Source organism: Macaca fascicularis, chromosome 1 (assembly GCF_037993035.2).
Source record: "Macaca fascicularis isolate 582-1 chromosome 1, T2T-MFA8v1.1".
In the NCBI taxonomy this organism is placed as follows: Eukaryota; Metazoa; Chordata; class Mammalia; order Primates; family Cercopithecidae; genus Macaca; species Macaca fascicularis.
The window spans coordinates 186,261,579-186,278,305 of record NC_088375.1 but is presented as its reverse complement, the minus strand read 5'-3'; the positions used below and the strand labels follow the sequence as shown (position 1 = coordinate 186,278,305).

General features: G+C 37.5%; 1 protein-coding gene across 12 annotated transcripts in view; it reads right to left on the bottom strand.

Moving 5' to 3' along the window:
• SPATA6 (spermatogenesis associated 6) overlaps window positions 1–16,727 on the bottom strand; it is a 173,595-nt gene that overhangs the window by 106,469 nt on the left and 50,399 nt on the right. For all 12 annotated transcript variants that reach the window (XR_012420408.1, XR_012420409.1, XR_010578620.2 and 9 more), the window contains exons 4-6: window positions 9,879–9,920; window positions 8,231–8,355; window positions 267–347 (exon numbers count right to left, since the gene is read on the bottom strand). Coding sequence is in view for 6 of the 12 variants with exons in the window: in XM_005543427.4 (XP_005543484.1) it covers window positions 267–347; window positions 8,231–8,355; window positions 9,879–9,920 (248 nt within the window). In the remaining 6 variants the exon portion in view is untranslated. The remainder of the gene's footprint in view (window positions 1–266; window positions 348–8,230; window positions 8,356–9,878; window positions 9,921–16,727) is intronic.

Below are 16,727 nucleotides of genomic sequence, written 5' to 3'. Positions count from 1 at the left end.
AAAATCAAAAGGTCCAAGAAGTAAAAAAAACAGTAGTAATAATAATCACATGATAACATCCTCTATCATACATACCAAGCTTTTCATTCTCACATTTACTAAGATGTAACCAAACTGTTAAATACCTATATTGTTTTACTTCAACTAAAAATTGACACCCCAAAAAGTGAAAAGAGCTGCAGCCAAAATAAGTAACACTTGCCAAAAGGCCACAAATATGACCAAATAAATTAAACCATTAAATACTTTATATAAATAATTTTAACCTGAGTGCGGCATTTCCTTGAACTTATCAGACATTCAGTAATCACTGAAGTTGTAGAAAATTCCAGCTTTGGAGAACTTCCCTGAGAAGAAAAAAGAGGGTATTATTAGACATTTCCATTTAAATAGAAATAATTATTAATGATACGAATATGACCTGAAGTAACAAACACCTGTCAAAGTTCAGCTGTTTCACTGTTAGTTTGAACTTTTTATTAAAGATAAAGACAACATAGTAATGGCTAAATGTTAGCAAGTAACAGTGTCTCTGCTGATGATTCCATTATGAGTGATTATATTACTTTTATAAAATAATTAGTCTATTTTTTCATTTTTAAGTATTTCCCTGTCAAATTGTTTTAAATTTTTAAACTATGACATATTATAGTCATAAATATATAAACATACTTAATAAATTTCAGCTTTTTACTTTTACAACTTAAGACATATTCAACTATATAGTCAAGAAACAAATGTTAGCTTGATTTAGCCATTGCACAATGTATACATATATCAAACATCATGTTGTATATCATAAATATATACAATTTGTATTTCTCAATTAATTTTTTTTCTTAGAGACAAGGTCTCTGGAGTATAGTGGTGCCATCACAGCTCACTGCAGACTCTAACTCTTGGACTTAAGTGATCCTTTCCCCTCAGCCTTCCAAGCAGCTAGGACTACAGGACACACCACCGCATTCAGCTAATTTTTTCATTATTTTGTAGATACAGGATCTCACTATGTCATGCAGGCTGGTGTCAAACTCCTGGCCTCAAGCAGTCCTCCAGCCTCAGCCTCCCAAAGCACTGGAATTACAGGCATGAGCCACTGGGTCTGGCCTGTCCATTAAAATTTTAAAAACACAAAAACAAAAAACCCAGCTCCTGGGCATATAGTTCTTGAAAATAGAAAAGATAAGTCTCTACTAATTCTGCCAACATTTTTTCCTATAATGTATCTTACATTCATATCTAGAAATGAACGTGGCTTATATTTCTAACATTTCAATCACCACCTTGAACACTGTTTGAAATAAACAGAGATAAATGGTAAAATTCGAAAGGACAGTCACAAAGTATCTGTGAAAATATTTGGAAGCACACAATTACACATTCACCAAAACATTAAAGAATACAGTCTATGGACAGGGCAGTTTCATTCTAATACAGTAAAAATCAGACACTGACCAAAATATTAGGTCAGTGCAAAAGCAATTGTGATTCAATACCTACATTTGGCCTCAACAAATCAAGTCTGTGACCAGCTAAGTTTAAAAACATCATACATGTTAAAAGAAAAGGTAAATCGGAGTTGCCTAACAATTGACTGAACTGATGTAGTCTCGAAAATCTAACACTGTCATTCTTACCACATTCTATTCATTAGAATCACTACAGTCTACACTCAAGAAGAGTAGTTAGGCTACATTTTTCAATGTGTGTTCTTCTACAACCATATCTTAATAGTGATATCCACTATATCTACTTGTTAATTACCTAGTACTACAAAACAAATTACCTTGAAACTTAGTGGTTTAAAGCATCAGTATACATTTATTATCTCACGTAATTTCTATGGGTCAGAAATCTGAGATAGGTTGAGCTATGTGTTTCTGTGCTGAAATTTCTCATGAAATTGTGGTCAAGATGTCATTTAGGCTGCAGTCAACTGAAAACTTGACTGGAGCTTGAAAATCTGCTTCTCAAGAAGGTTCATTCACAGGGCTGTTGGCTGGAAGCCTCAGTTCCTTTCTAGCTTTTGGCAAGAACATTCAGCAACTCATAAACCTCTCCAAAGAGCTACTGAGTGTCCTCATGATGCAGCTCTAGTTAATCAAAGTGGATGATCCAAGAGCAAAGCAAGAAGGAAGCCACAATGATATAGTCTCAGAATCTAACACTGTCACCCCTACCACATTCTATTCATTAGACTCACTAACTATAATCCAAACTCAAGGACAGAGTAGTTATGCTACCTTTTCAATGAAGGAGTAGCAAAAACTTTGTGCACAGATTTAAAACCACAAGTCTGCTCTCTGACCACAAATAACTTACATTTCTCTCACATGCAAAATACATTCATGCTCTACCAAAAGAAAAAAAAAAGAAAGAAAGGAATTAAAATCTCATCCTTGTACAACTTCAGCCTGAAATCCAGGATGTTGGCATCTAAATAAAATCCTGGTATAGATAAGGCTGCTGAGGTGTAGTTCTTTATGTACAGCTCCTAAAATACAGTTTCTCACAATCAGAAGACATATGACCTAAAGAGAAAAGTTATCTGCCTCACACATGCCCAAGGTGCACATGTGCAGCAGGGACAGGACAATCACTATAGACATTCCTGTTTGAGCCCAGGAGGTCAAGGCTGCAATAAGCCATGATCTTGCAACTGCACTCCAGCCTGGGTGACAAAGAAAGACTCTGACTCAAAAACAAAACAAAACAAAAGAATCCCTTGTTCATCAGTAAACCTCAGCTTTTCCTCCTCAGGTCTTCAATTTATTAGATGAGGCCCACTCAAATTGCCAAAGTAATCTCGAAAGTTATCTCCTTTATTTAAAGTCAAGTGATTGTAAATACTAATCACAACTATCAAATACTTCTTAGAATAACATCTAGACTTGTGTTTGATCAAATAACTGGGCACCATAATCTAGCCAAACTGACACATAAAATTAATCATCACACCATTTGAAATGTCAGTTCATCTATGCAGTCTACAACAAGATGCAATTCATTCATTCAATTTAATCAAGAGACATGTATTAAGTACCTACTCCAGGCAAGGTACTGTGTTAAGAGTTAAGGCCGGGCGCAGTGGCTCAAGCCTGTAATCCCAGCATTTTGGGAGGCCGAGGCGGGCGGATCACAAGGTCAGGAGATCGAGACCACAGTGAAACCCCGTCTCTACTAAAAATACAAAAAAATTAGCCAGGCGCGGTGGCGGGCGCCTGTAGTCCTAGCTACTCAGGAGGCTGAGGCAGGAGAATGGCGTGAACCCAGGAGGCGGAGCTTGCAGTGAGCCGAGATCGTGCCACTGCACTCCAGCCTGGGCAACAGCATGAGACTCCGTCTCAAAAAAAAAAAAAAAAAAAAAGAGTTAAATTCAAAGATGAGAAAGTCAAAGATTCTGTTTTTATAGAGTTCACATTCTAGAACAGGAGATATTATCATCATCACTACTCCATCCTCACCATCGTGATATTCATGGCTATCATCCTACCACTAATATTTATTGAGTGTTTACTTGCCAGACACTGCTATAACCATTTACAAGTTTACACTAATCCACCCAAAAACCCCATGATATCTCCATGTTATGGTGCTTTGCCAAAGGTTACTCAGTTCATCCATCAAAGTGCCAGAATTTAATCCCAAAAGTTGTCTGAATCCTTGCCATAGTAAAGGCTTCAGGAGGATAGCCTGGGACTTACAGATGATTATGCAGAATCACAAGAATTCCCAGAAGGAGTGCATTGTTTTCTGCCAGGGCAACAAACTACTGATTGAAGCATTTTTCCTATTCGTATTTAAATATAATGATAGATATGGCTAGATTTAGAACTGCCAATTTGGTGTTCAGTTTATATATATGTTCTATGTATTTTTATTCTTTGATTCTTTCTAGGAATCTCACCTGCATATGCATAGGTAAGTGGTCATGCAATGAACCCATCGGAGTCCTACCTTCTACTGATGACTTGTGTGTAGATTAGGAAATCATTCAAAATTGCAGCCAGGACTTCAGTCTCCCTTGGCTTTCACTTTTGGCTGGACTTTCGCTGTCTCCCCTTGACAGGCAGTTTCACAGTCAGCCAAGAATAGGTGGAGAGTTTATCTCAGCCCTTTATTGTTACCTTACTCCCAGGACCTCCCTGTCAACTTTCTGGCAGGTAATCTTTGCCCCAGTTAGAGCTCTGCCTAGCAAAGCTGTGGGGTTTCTTCATCTGCTCCAACTGAATCCACGACAGTTAGCTGGCAAAGACATACTATTTGTGCCACTGCCCAAAAGTGATTCTGTTCCCCCTGGTAGCTAAGCTGCTGATTTTTGCACCTAGCTCCAGAATAGATAAACTCTAGTTCTCAATTACCAAACAGAATATAACAGCACCCCAGGCAAGAATGTTAGTACTCTCGCCAGTTTTTCCCAAAGCTTTAGCAGTTTTTCAAGCATGAAAACTTCTTCATTTGTCTTACTTTGTCAGTTTCCAGTATCCTGAATTTGTTGTTTGTGAAAATTTTGTCTAGTTTTATAAGAACTCTCAATCTCTTCAAACTGCCATTCCTAAAAGTCCTAATTTTTATATATTTGTTTTAATAATCCATCATCTTCCAAATAAATGCAAAAGTAACTCAAATTAAATGATGAAAAGTAAATCCCTGTTAATGCTCCATACTCTTGAGTTTATATTACCATATTGGTATACTACAGAATTTTAAATTACATTAAAGAGACCATAATTTTAAAATGTGATTATTTGTTCATCGTATGTTTCCACACAGATCTTGAAATACTCTTTGAAGACGTTCATAGTACAGAAGCTCGCTAATGGACATTGAAATATCCCCAAATAAAGTATAGTTTTATAGACTTGCTACTTAGTCAACTTTTATACTTTCATTAAGATGAAGCTGCTTTTTCTTGGAATAGGGCATATCATAAATCTACAGGAGATACTACTTAGTTCACTATATTTGTTCATATATCAACACTCTCCTTATTCAGACTACTCTAATATTTTACAAAATTAGTTTTAAAGGTCTATCCAAATAATTTCAAGCTGAACAATTTTTGCTTTTCCTCTTTTGAAATGGCATGGGCTTCTCTCAGTTTCTCTGCATGGAAGACTTACTTTCAGCAATAAAATATTTTCAAATCATCCACAGAACTTGAAAGAAGTTATAGTAAAGGATAGAGAGTAAGCTGTCACTTGATGCAGCTTTTAATTTTAGGTATATGAATATGTACTTCCATTACATAAATGTTTTACAACTAATCTATCTAAATTCCTACTAACATATCAATTATTTCCATTTTTCACTATTATGAACAAACAGGTGAACATTCTTAAGAAGGCTCTTAGTATATCAGAGATAATAAATCTTTAAGACAGATACTGTATTCATTCATTTTTAACGGTACTGATAAAGATATACCTGAGAATGGGCAACTTACAAAAGAAAGAGGTTTACTGGACTTACACTTCCACATGGTGGAATGCAGGGAGGAGCAAGTCACACCTTATATGGATGGTGGCAGGCAAAGAGAGAGCTTGTGCAGAGAAATTCCCGTTTGTTAAACCATGAGATCTCACGAGACCCATTCACTATCATGAGAACAGCATGGTAAAGACCCATCCCCATGATTCAATCATCTCCCACTGGGTCCCTCCCATAACACGTGAGAATTATGGGAGCTGCAAGATGAGATCTGGGTAGGGACACAGAACCACACCACATCATTCAGTCCCTGGACCCTCCCGAATCTCATATCTTCACATTTTGAAACCAATCATGCCTTCCCAACAGTCCCCCAAAGTCTTAACTCATTTCAGCATTAACTCAAAAGTCCACAGTCCAAAGTTTCATCGAGACAAGGCAAGTCTCTCCCACTTATGAGCCTGTAAAATCAAAAGCAAGTTAGTTACTTCCTAGATACAATGGGGGTATAGGCATTGATTAAATACAACAATTCCGAATGGGAGAAATTGATCAAAACAAAGGGGCTACAGGCCCCATGCAAGTCCAAAATCCAGCAGGGCAATCAAATCTTAAAGCTCCAAAATGATCTCCTTTGACTCCATATCTCACATCCAGGTCACGCTGATACAAGAGGTGGGTTCCCATGGTTTTGGGCAGCTCCGCCCCATGGCTTTGCAGGGTACAGCCTCTCTACCGGCTGCCTTCACTGGCTGGCACTGTCTGCAGCTTTTCCAGGCACATGGTGCAAGCTGTCGGTACATCTACGATTCTGGGATCTGGGGGACGGTGGCCCTCTTCTCACAGCTCCTCTAGGCACTGCCCTAGGGACTCTGTGTGGAGGCTCTGACCCCACATTTCCCTTCCAGGCTGCCCTAGCAGAGGTTCTCCATGAGCACCTCGCCCCTGCAGCAAATTTCTGCCTGGGCATCCAGGCGTTTCCACACATCTTCTGAAATCTAAGCGGAAGTTCCCAAACCTCAATTCTTGATTTCTGTGCACTCACAGGCTCAACACCACATGGAAACTGCCAAGGCTTGAGGCCTGCACCCTCTAAAGCCACAGTCCAAGCTCTATGTTAGCCCCTTTCAGCCATGGCTGGAATGGCTGAGACACAGGGCACCAAGTCCCTAGGCTGCACACAGCACAGGGACCCTGGGCCTGGCCCACAAAACCACTTTTTCTTCCTAGGTCTCAAGGCCTGTGATGGGAAGAGCTGCCACAAAGGTCTCTGACATGCCCTGGAGACATTTTCCCCATTGTCTTGGTGATTAACATTCATCTCCTTGTTACTTTTGCAAATTTCTATAGCTGGCTTGAATTTCTACTCAGAAAATCGAATTTTCTTTTCTATCCCATTGTCAGGCTGCAAATTTTCCAAACATTTATGTTCCATTTCCCATTTGAAACTGAATGCCTTTAACAGCACCCAAGTCACATCTTGAATGCTTAGAAATTTCTTCCACCAGATACCCTAAATCATCTCTCTCAAGTTCAAAGTTCCACAGATCTCTACAGCAGGGGCAAAACGCTGCCGGTCTCCTTGCTAAAGCATAGGAAGAGTCACCCTTATTCCAGTTCCCAACAAATTTCTCATCTTCACCTGAGACAACCCCTGTCTAGACTTCATTGTCTATATCACTAACAGCATTTTGGTCAAAGCCATTCAGCAAGTCTCTAGGAAGTTCCAAACTTTCCCACATCTACCTGTCTTCTGAGCCCTCCAAACTGTTCCTCCATCTGCCCATTACCCAGTTCCAAATTCACTTCCACATTCTCAGGTATCTTATAGCAATGCCCCACTACCTCAGTACCAATCTACTCTATTAATCCATTGTCATATTGCTATCAAGAAATATCTGAGACTGGGTAATTTATAAGGAAACAGGTTTAACTGACTCACAGTTTTGCATGACTGGGAAGGCCTCAGGAAACTTACAATCACGGTGGAAGGGGAAGAGGCACATCATCTTACATGGCAGCAGGCGAGAGAGAAAATGTATGTGCAGCAGGAAATGTCAAACACTTATAAAACCATCAGATTTCGTGAGAACTCACTTGCTATCATGAGAACAGCATGGGGGAAACCACCCCCATGATCCAATCACCTCTCACTAGGTCCCACCCTTGACACAAGAGAATTATAGGGATTAAAATTCAATATGAGATTTGGGTGGGGACACAGAGCCTAACCATATGGAATGGTATAGCAGCATATAAAAGATTCTAATTTTTTCACTTTTATCAGATTTATTAAATTTTCCCAATCTTATAGCTATATAAATGAAATCATATGGTTTTTTAACTTGGATTTCTCTGAATACTAATAAGTTTGACTATTTTTTCAAATGTTTGTTATCATTCCTTAGAGAAAAAAATAAAGAGAAGAAAGAGACAGAGAGACAGAGATGGGATGGGGATGGGGAGAGAAGGGGATGACACAGATTTGAAGAATATCAATTAAAATTTTAAAAATTTTGAATGGCACTTTTTTTATTAAATTATTTTCATTTAGATTTTAATATGTTTAAGTAACCAATTTACTGTATTAGTCCATTTTTACATTGCTATAAAGAAGTATCTTTATATGGTTAAGTAACATATTGAAATCTAAAACAATTAAGATTTAAACTAAAAAACAAGAAGTAAACTAAATTACACTTTGAATTTGTTCTTCACATTTAAGATGGCAAGCGCTATGCGGTGGTTTCTGACAATGATTTTCCATCAAAAACTGATTCAGAAAATTGCAAGCACTTACTCGAAGGCCAGAAATCCTCCTCATGGTAACCTGGCGGTTTGAATCGTGATGTCCAGACATTTGGTTTGGACCCGGAAACATGAAATCCCGTGTATTTTCGTCATATGTAGACAGTGTTTCACCCACTACAAGAAAGATATCCTATGATTCAAATTATAACAAAATATTCTATTTAGAAGCAAAATCATCAAGTATCATGTATCTATTGCCTGATGCCTTATTGAAATACCTGTTTTGGGTCATGTTTATTTTCTATGAAAGGAAAATTAAAATAAAGATATGTTAAAAATATTAACACATTTTCCTTTTTCAGAAACATACTACAAAAATATGAAGTTGGTCCAACATTTATATGTCAGTTACCATCTCCACATTGGTTTGTTTGTTTGTATTTATTTATTTATTTTGAGATAGAGTTTCACTCTTTTTGCCCAGGCTGGAGTGCAATGGCGCCATCTCAGCTCACTGCAACCTCCACCCTACCCTGGGTTCAAGTGATTCTCCTGCCTCAGCCTCCCGAGTAGCTAGGACTACAGGCGCGCGCCACCACGCCCAGCTATGTATTTTTAGTAGAGACGGGGTTTCAACATGTTGGCCAGGATGGTCTCAATCTCCTGACCTCGTGATCTGCCCACCTTGGTCCCACAAAGTGCTGGGATTACAAGCGTGAGCCACCGCACCCAGCCAGCACTCCATTTTTCACATTAAAAAATTTTGATTAATATAGATGTCATCTATAATCACAGAAATCAATATCAGAAATGAAACTATCCTCTATATTTTAACTCTGCCTTCTCCAGGGAACTGTAACATTTACTACATAAGTAAGGTTTTATTCTCTTCCCTTCCCTAATAATAGGCAACACATGAAAACAATGATAATTAACTATTTTATCAATAAAAATATATAGTTTTAGAAAAATCACAAAAACTTAAAAGTCAATTTTTATGACTGTCACAAAATATTTTAGAATGATAAGTTATTTTCCATTTTCAATTACTACTATTCAATTTTAGAACAATGTATTAAAGTGACATTTATGACAATCTTTCTGTATATATTATTTTGGTCTAGTGACATTTTACACGTAGTAGATCAACAATAGAAACTTTACACTGTTCTTAACTTGGGAAGAGCAGCAAAGATGAGATTTTTTTTTTTTTTTTTTTGAGACAGAGTCTCACTCTGTCACCCAGGCTGGAGTGCAATGGCATGATCCTGGCTCACTGCAACCTCTGTCTCCCAGGTTCAAGTGATTCTCCTGTCTCGGCCTCCCGAGTAGTTGGGATTACAGATGCCCACCACCACACCCAGATAATTTTTGTATTTTTAGTAGAGATGGGGTTTCACCATGTTGGTGACGCTGGTCTCAAACTCCTGACCTCGGGTGATCCGCCTGCCTCAGCCTCCCAAAGTGCTGGGATTACAGGCATGAGCCACCATGCCTGGCCTGGGAAGATGAGATTTTAAAGTTAAAAAACATGTCACTGACATGAGTTCCCAAGTCCATTTACTGTATCAGTATATAATACACTATATTATATCCTTATCAAATAATAGAATATAATCAATATGTAATACATTATATCATCTATTACGTCAATTTATGATATATTATATTATATATATTACATAAATATATATTACCTGGTGGAACTAGCTGTATCAACTCGAACACTGCTGTATCATCTAAAAGTTTAAAGAAAAATTTCCTTAAATAAATTAATAGCAAAAAATTACTTAATTTACTACAGGAGTGTCTAAAAGCCAAAGTAATCACTAGGTAGACTATATATATGCTTATATATTAGTATATAATGTACACTTCTTTCTTTTAGAGACAGTGTCTCGCTCTGTTGCCAGGCTGGAGTGCAGTGGCACAATCTTGGTTCACTGCAACCTCCGCCTCCCGGACTCAAGCAATTCCCCTGCCTCAGCCTCCTGAGTAGCTGGGACTACAGACACACACCACCACACCCGGCTACCTTTTTTTTTTTTTGTATTTTAGTAGAGACGGGGTTTCACCATGTTTGGCCAGGATAGTCTCAATCTCCTAACCTTGTGATCCACCCGCCTCGGCCTTTCAAAGTGCTGGGATTACAGGTGTGAGCCACCGTGCCCAGCCTAATGTATACTTTTATAAATATAAATTACGTCTATTTCTTAAGTAGAGTGGTGAGTACAGTGAGGTACATTGACTCTTGAACAACTTGAGCGTTAGGGGCACCAACACATGTGTCATCAAAAATCCATGTATAATTTTTTCCTTCCCAAAATCTTCATAGCCTACTGTTGACCAGAAGCGTAACTAGGAACATAGTTGATTAGCATATATTTTATGCTATATGTATTATATACTGTATTCTTTCAATAAAGTAAGCTAGAGAAAAGAAAATGTTATTAAGAAAATCCTAAGGATGAGAAAACACATTTATAGTACCGTATTTATTGATACCATAAGTTTATATTGTCTGCTTACAAGATAAATTGTCTGTCTGAAATGGAATGCAACCACAGCTGCGGCCCTCTATGTATGGTACATATCAAGGCATTCAACTTTGTCTTGTAGTGTCATGACTTTCCTCCGCTTCCTGAGTGCACTTCCAGCATCACTAGTGAAACTCTGCATGGGTCGCCTGAACTCTAAGTGAAGGGTTGCTGGAGGCTCAGTAGGGACAAGTGTGAGAGAGAAAACTCCTGAGACAGCCAATCATTGGGCTCTCAAGTTTTTGTTAAGTTTTACTTCCTGGAGTTCTACTAGGTCTTCACTATAAATACTGGAGAAAAATCCCCTCATATTTCCACCAGCAGGGAGAAGAGGAAAGAAACCATTTTGAAGTATATCAGAGCATTCCATTCTTAACAAGACCTGACCTCAGGATTCTTTTTCTACAGCCTAATCAACTGGGCTCATATCAGAGCCTAACCTATCTGAGAGAAAGTAAATACTCCAATACTCCAGCCAGCTCTGCGGTTCTACTTCTGGGAAGAAAACCCAAGTCCAGCTCCCTCTAGCCTTCCACGTGGGAGAAGGGAAATACCCAACTCCAACCACATCTAGCATTCCACACAGGGGAAGGGAAAAACTCACTGCCCCTCCTTCCAGCCATCCTGTCCAAACTAAGAGGGGAAAATCAGAAGCACCGGTGAAGGTCACAGTTTAGGGGCACAGGCTCACCAAAAGACTGTGACCTGATCATAAGACTGTAGAACACCTCCCTCTCCTCACACCTTACCGATACACTACTAAAAGCTCTTTACCACAGTTTCATTCACTCAGTATAGCTTTCAGCAAATAAGTACATACTAAGTACAAATACTTACATAAGGCATACTAAACAGCAAAAAAAAAAAAAAAAAAAAAAACAGTTTGAAGAGACTGAACAAGCATCAGACCCAGAGTCAGATGTGGCAAGAATGTTGGAATTACTATATCATGAATTTTGAAAAACTATAACACGCCATGGGATCTAATGGAAAAAGGAAACAACATGCAAGAACAGCTGGATAATATAAGCAGAAAGAGATAGAAATTCTAAGAAAAAAACTGCCAACCTAAATAAACAGCAAGAGGCTCTTTAAAGAAAATAATATTTATTCAGGAATAGGGCATTGAAATGGGAATACAGGTCCCATAGTAAACTATATGTGCATCCAGGGAGGCAAAGGCAGACAAAGGGTTTTAAAGGGAATGTGAGGAAAATTACATAATTGTTTTGAAATGATTAGTCTTGGCTACAAGTATCAATAACAAGGGTGATGACAGTCGAAGGTTGGACAGGAAGTTGCTGGGCAGATGTGCTCATGCAAGTATTTTTTGGGTTAGGTTGCGATGGCCTTTGTGTAAGACTTAGATTTTTGTAGAGTCTTTTATGACAGTTTTGCCATCACGCATACAAGTGTGACAATCCTCCCCTCATAGTCTTTCCCTATTCTATTTGTCAGGGGTTTTTTTGGTGTTTTTTGTTTTTGTTTTCGTTTTTAACACAGATGACTTGACTTTGATTCTGACAACTTTCACAAATAAAAAAGAAATACTATAGATTGAAAACACTGTAATGGAAATGAAGAATGCCTTTGATGAACTCACTATTAGATGGGGCATGGCTGAAGAAAGAATCTTAAGACTTAAAGATATCACAACAAAAATTTCCAAAACTAAAAAGCAAACAGAAAAAAAAAGACTGAAAAAAAAAAACCACAACAAAAATATCCAAGATCTCTGAGATGACAACAAAAGGTATAAATACACATGATGAGAATATCAGAAAGAGATGAACTGGGGAAAAAAAAAAAAAACAACACACACACACACACACACAAAAGTGCCTGAAGCAATAATGACAACAAATTTCCTTAAATTAGTGTCAGATGCCAAACCAAAATACAGGAAGGTCAGGGAACAGCAAGCAGAATAAATGCCCCCCCCAAAATATCCCTAGGCACATCATATTCAAACTTCAGAAAACCAAAGACAAAAGAAAACTCTTGCACCAGGCACGGTGGCTCACACTTGTAATCCCAGCACTTTGGGAGTCTGAGGAATGTGGATTGCTTGAGCTCAGGAGTTCAAAACCAGCCTGGGTGACACAGCAAAACTCTGTCTCTACAGAAAATACAAAAATTAGTAGAGCATGGTGGCACGCACCTCTAGTCCCAGCTACTCAGGAGGCTGAGGTAGGAGGATCACTTGAGCCAGAGAGGTGGAGGTGGCAGTGAACCAAAATCATATCCCTGCACTCCAGCCTAGGTGAAGGAGCGAGACTCTATCTCAAAAAAAAAAAAAAAAAGAAAGAAAGAAAAGAAAAGAAAAAGAAAATTGAAAAGAAATAAAAAATCCTGAAAGAAGCCAAAGGGAAAAAATACTGAACCTATAGAAAAGCAAAGATAAGAAATACATCTGACTTGTCCTCAGAAACAATTCAAGCAAGAAGAGAGTAGAGTGAAATATCCATATATATGGATAAAAGGATATATGAGATTTGCTTCAAAATAATGATGTATGAAAAAAATCAAATTCCTACAAAAAGAAAACATTTACATAACATATAGGAAAAAGTGAATACTCACATATGTATGTGTGCGTGTGTGTATATTTATGTATGTGTTTACATGTACACACATACAAATACACACAAATACATACATTTTATTTAAAACCTTACAACAAATAAAACAGTAAGCCAGATGACTGCACTGGTGAATTTATTTTCAAAATGCCAATGATGTGCATACTCTTAGGAAACAGTAAAAGAAAGAATCCTTCTCAACTTATTTATAAGCCCTGCAAAATCTTGATACTAAAACCCGACAAGGACCTTACAAGAAAAGAAAAAGGACAGGCAATCAATTTCATGAACAGAGATGCAAAAATCCTAAACAAAACATTATCAACTCAAATCCACTAATATACAAATATGGTTTAATATTCAAAAATAATGCAGCATAATTCACCACATGAACAGAATAAAAGAGAAAAAAAAAAGGTGTTTCATAAAATTTAACCACCATTTATGCTTTTAAAAATCTCAGCAAACCAAGACTAGAAGGGACCTTTTTTAATGACAAAGGCTTTCTACCAAAAACCTACAGCAAACATTATACCAAGTGGTGAAAGCTGAAACTTTCCCTCTGAGATCAAGAATAAGACATACACTTCATTCATGGCTGTCATTTACTTCAACATTTTACTGGAGCTCTGAGCCACTGGAATAAAGCAATAAATAAATTAAAAGGTTTAACAATAAGAAAAGAGAAACTAGAAGTACCCTATGACCCAGCCATCCCATTACTGGGTATATACCCAAAGGATTATAAATCATGCTACTATAAAGACACATGCACACGTATTTTATTGCAGCACTATTCACAATAGCAAAGACTTGGAATCAACCCAAATGTCCATCAGTGACAGATTGGATTAAGAAAATGTGGCACATATACACCATGGAATACTATGCAGCCATAAAAAAGGATGAGTTTGTGTCCTTTGTAGGGACATGGATGCAGCTGGAAACCATCATTCTCAGCAAACTATCGCAAGAACAGAAAACCAAACACCGCATGTTCTCACTCACAGGTGGGAAATGAACAATGAGATCACTTGGACTCGGGAAGGGGAACATCATACACCGGAGCCTATCATGGGGAGGGGGGAGGGGGAGGGATTGCACTGGGAGTTATACCTGATGTAAATGACGAGTTGATGGGTGCTGACGAGTTGATGGGTGCAGCACGCCAACATGGCACAAGTATACATATGTAACAAACCTGCACGTTATGCACATGTACCCTAGAACTTAAAGTATAGTAATAAAAAAAAAAAAAGAAAAGAGAAACTATCATGTTCGTTATTTAAAGACAACGCAAACACAAAATGTCCAAAGTAATTTAAAGACACATTTCTTTTAAATTAATGTATATAGCAAAGTTGCTAAAACAAAGATAATATGCCAAAGTCAAATGTATTTTTATGTAACAGCAACAATTAGAAACAACGTTATAATCTGTTTTTTAAATGTGAAATACCTAGAACAATACTGAATGAAAGATGCTTAGACTGCTACACAGAAAAGTATCTACATTATCATGTATAATTAAAGAAGTTGAAAATTAACAGAAAAAAATATATATTTCAGAGATATCAACCAATCACAATGTATGGAACTTAGATATCTGAGTCTCAATTCAAACACAAGAGTATTTTAACAATTATAAAACAGGGAGGCCGGATGAGGTGGCTCACACCTATAATCCCAGCACTTTGGGAGGCTGAGGTGGGCAGATCACAAGATCAGGAGTTCGAGACCAGCCTGGCCAATATGGTGAAACTCCGTCTCTACTAAAAATACAAAAAAAAAAAAAAAAAAAAAAAAAGCCAGGCTTGGTGGTGCATGCCTGTAATTCCAGCTACTTGGGAGGCTGAAGCAGGAGAATTGCTTGAACCTGGGAGGTGGAGGTTGCAGTGACCTGAGATCTCACCATTGCACTCCAGCCTGGGCAACAGACAGACTGAGACTCCATCTCAAAAACAAAAAACAAAACAAAAACCAGAGAAATGTAAACTGGGTGGATATTTGATAAGAAATTGCTCATTTTTAGATGTGATATAGTACTGTTTCTATAGTTTAGATGTCCATATCCACAGATAAAAGGATATGATGTCTGAAGTTTGCTTCAAAATAATCTGAAAATAGGTGATGAAGTAAGGAGATACAGATAAAACAACATTAGCCATGTGTTGATAATTATGGAACTAAGTTTTGAGTACATGGGGGGTTTCATTATTCTCTTTTGTCTACTTTTGTGTGTTTATGAGTATTTTTCTAATACAAAGGTTTTTAAAATGTTTTCAACTGGACAAAGTTATATGTGTGTGTGTGCTCTAAACATACCACCATGAAAGTTCTCAATACACTGTTTTGTTGTTGTTGTTGTTTTAAAGTTCTTTGCTGATTTTTCCGTAAGATTTACTAAAATGTTCAAATTCCTCACTCAAAATATTAATCACATAAATGTTTAAATTTTTCAGAATATCTTCATATTTCCTACCTTTCATACATTAAACAATACTAATTTTATCATTAAAAATTTTTTAAACGGTTTTACAAAGAGAGAAGTAGAAGCAATAGACTCTTACCATGAAATCAATCATCTCCTTTTAATCTCATGCCACATGGTTTTGTCAACTGTTTATCCTTTCTCACTGCAATCTCGTAAACTCATGGCCACTACCACTTTTTCATTGAAGATCTAACTGGCTAATCTTCCTCTCAAATTTAAGACTTGTCATAATTTTGAGCAACATCAACATCCATGTGAATGATTCATACAATAGTTCTCTGACCTCCTCAAAGCCAGGACACCTATGGAAGGATTCTGATTATATAGTTACATACCTGATTCTTCTTTTACTGCAACTGATGTTCTTTTAAACAAAGGGTCTGTATTTTATGCATTTCTTAATCCTCTATATTCTCTTATAGTAATTGTGTCTGTACAGGTAATTTAAAAATATTTAAACTAATCTTAGTTATTATCATAGGTCACTGGATAAGCAACTTTTGCTTAAAAAGAGTTTTCTATCACCCCTCAAATAACACAATATATCCTATGAATACATCATGCTTCTTCTAATCTCATTATCAATAAATGGAAGAACAAAAAAGGGAAAATGCTGAAGTGGTACTAATATGATTTTGGCTTCTATGAAACTTGACTGACCTTACAATAATTATAATGATTAAGCACAAAGCAAAATCCTGTCTTCTAGAAAATATCTGAGCATACGATAAAATTTCATCAGAAATCAAATGAATTTCTGGGCATGGTAGCTCACTCCTATAATCCCAGCACTTTGGGAGGCCAAGCTGGGAGGGTCGCTTGAGCCCAGGAGTTCAAGACCAGCCTGGGCAACATGGCAAGAACCCATCCCTACAAATATATATATAAAATTAGCTGCCTGGTGGCATGTGCCTGTGGTCCCAGATACTTGGG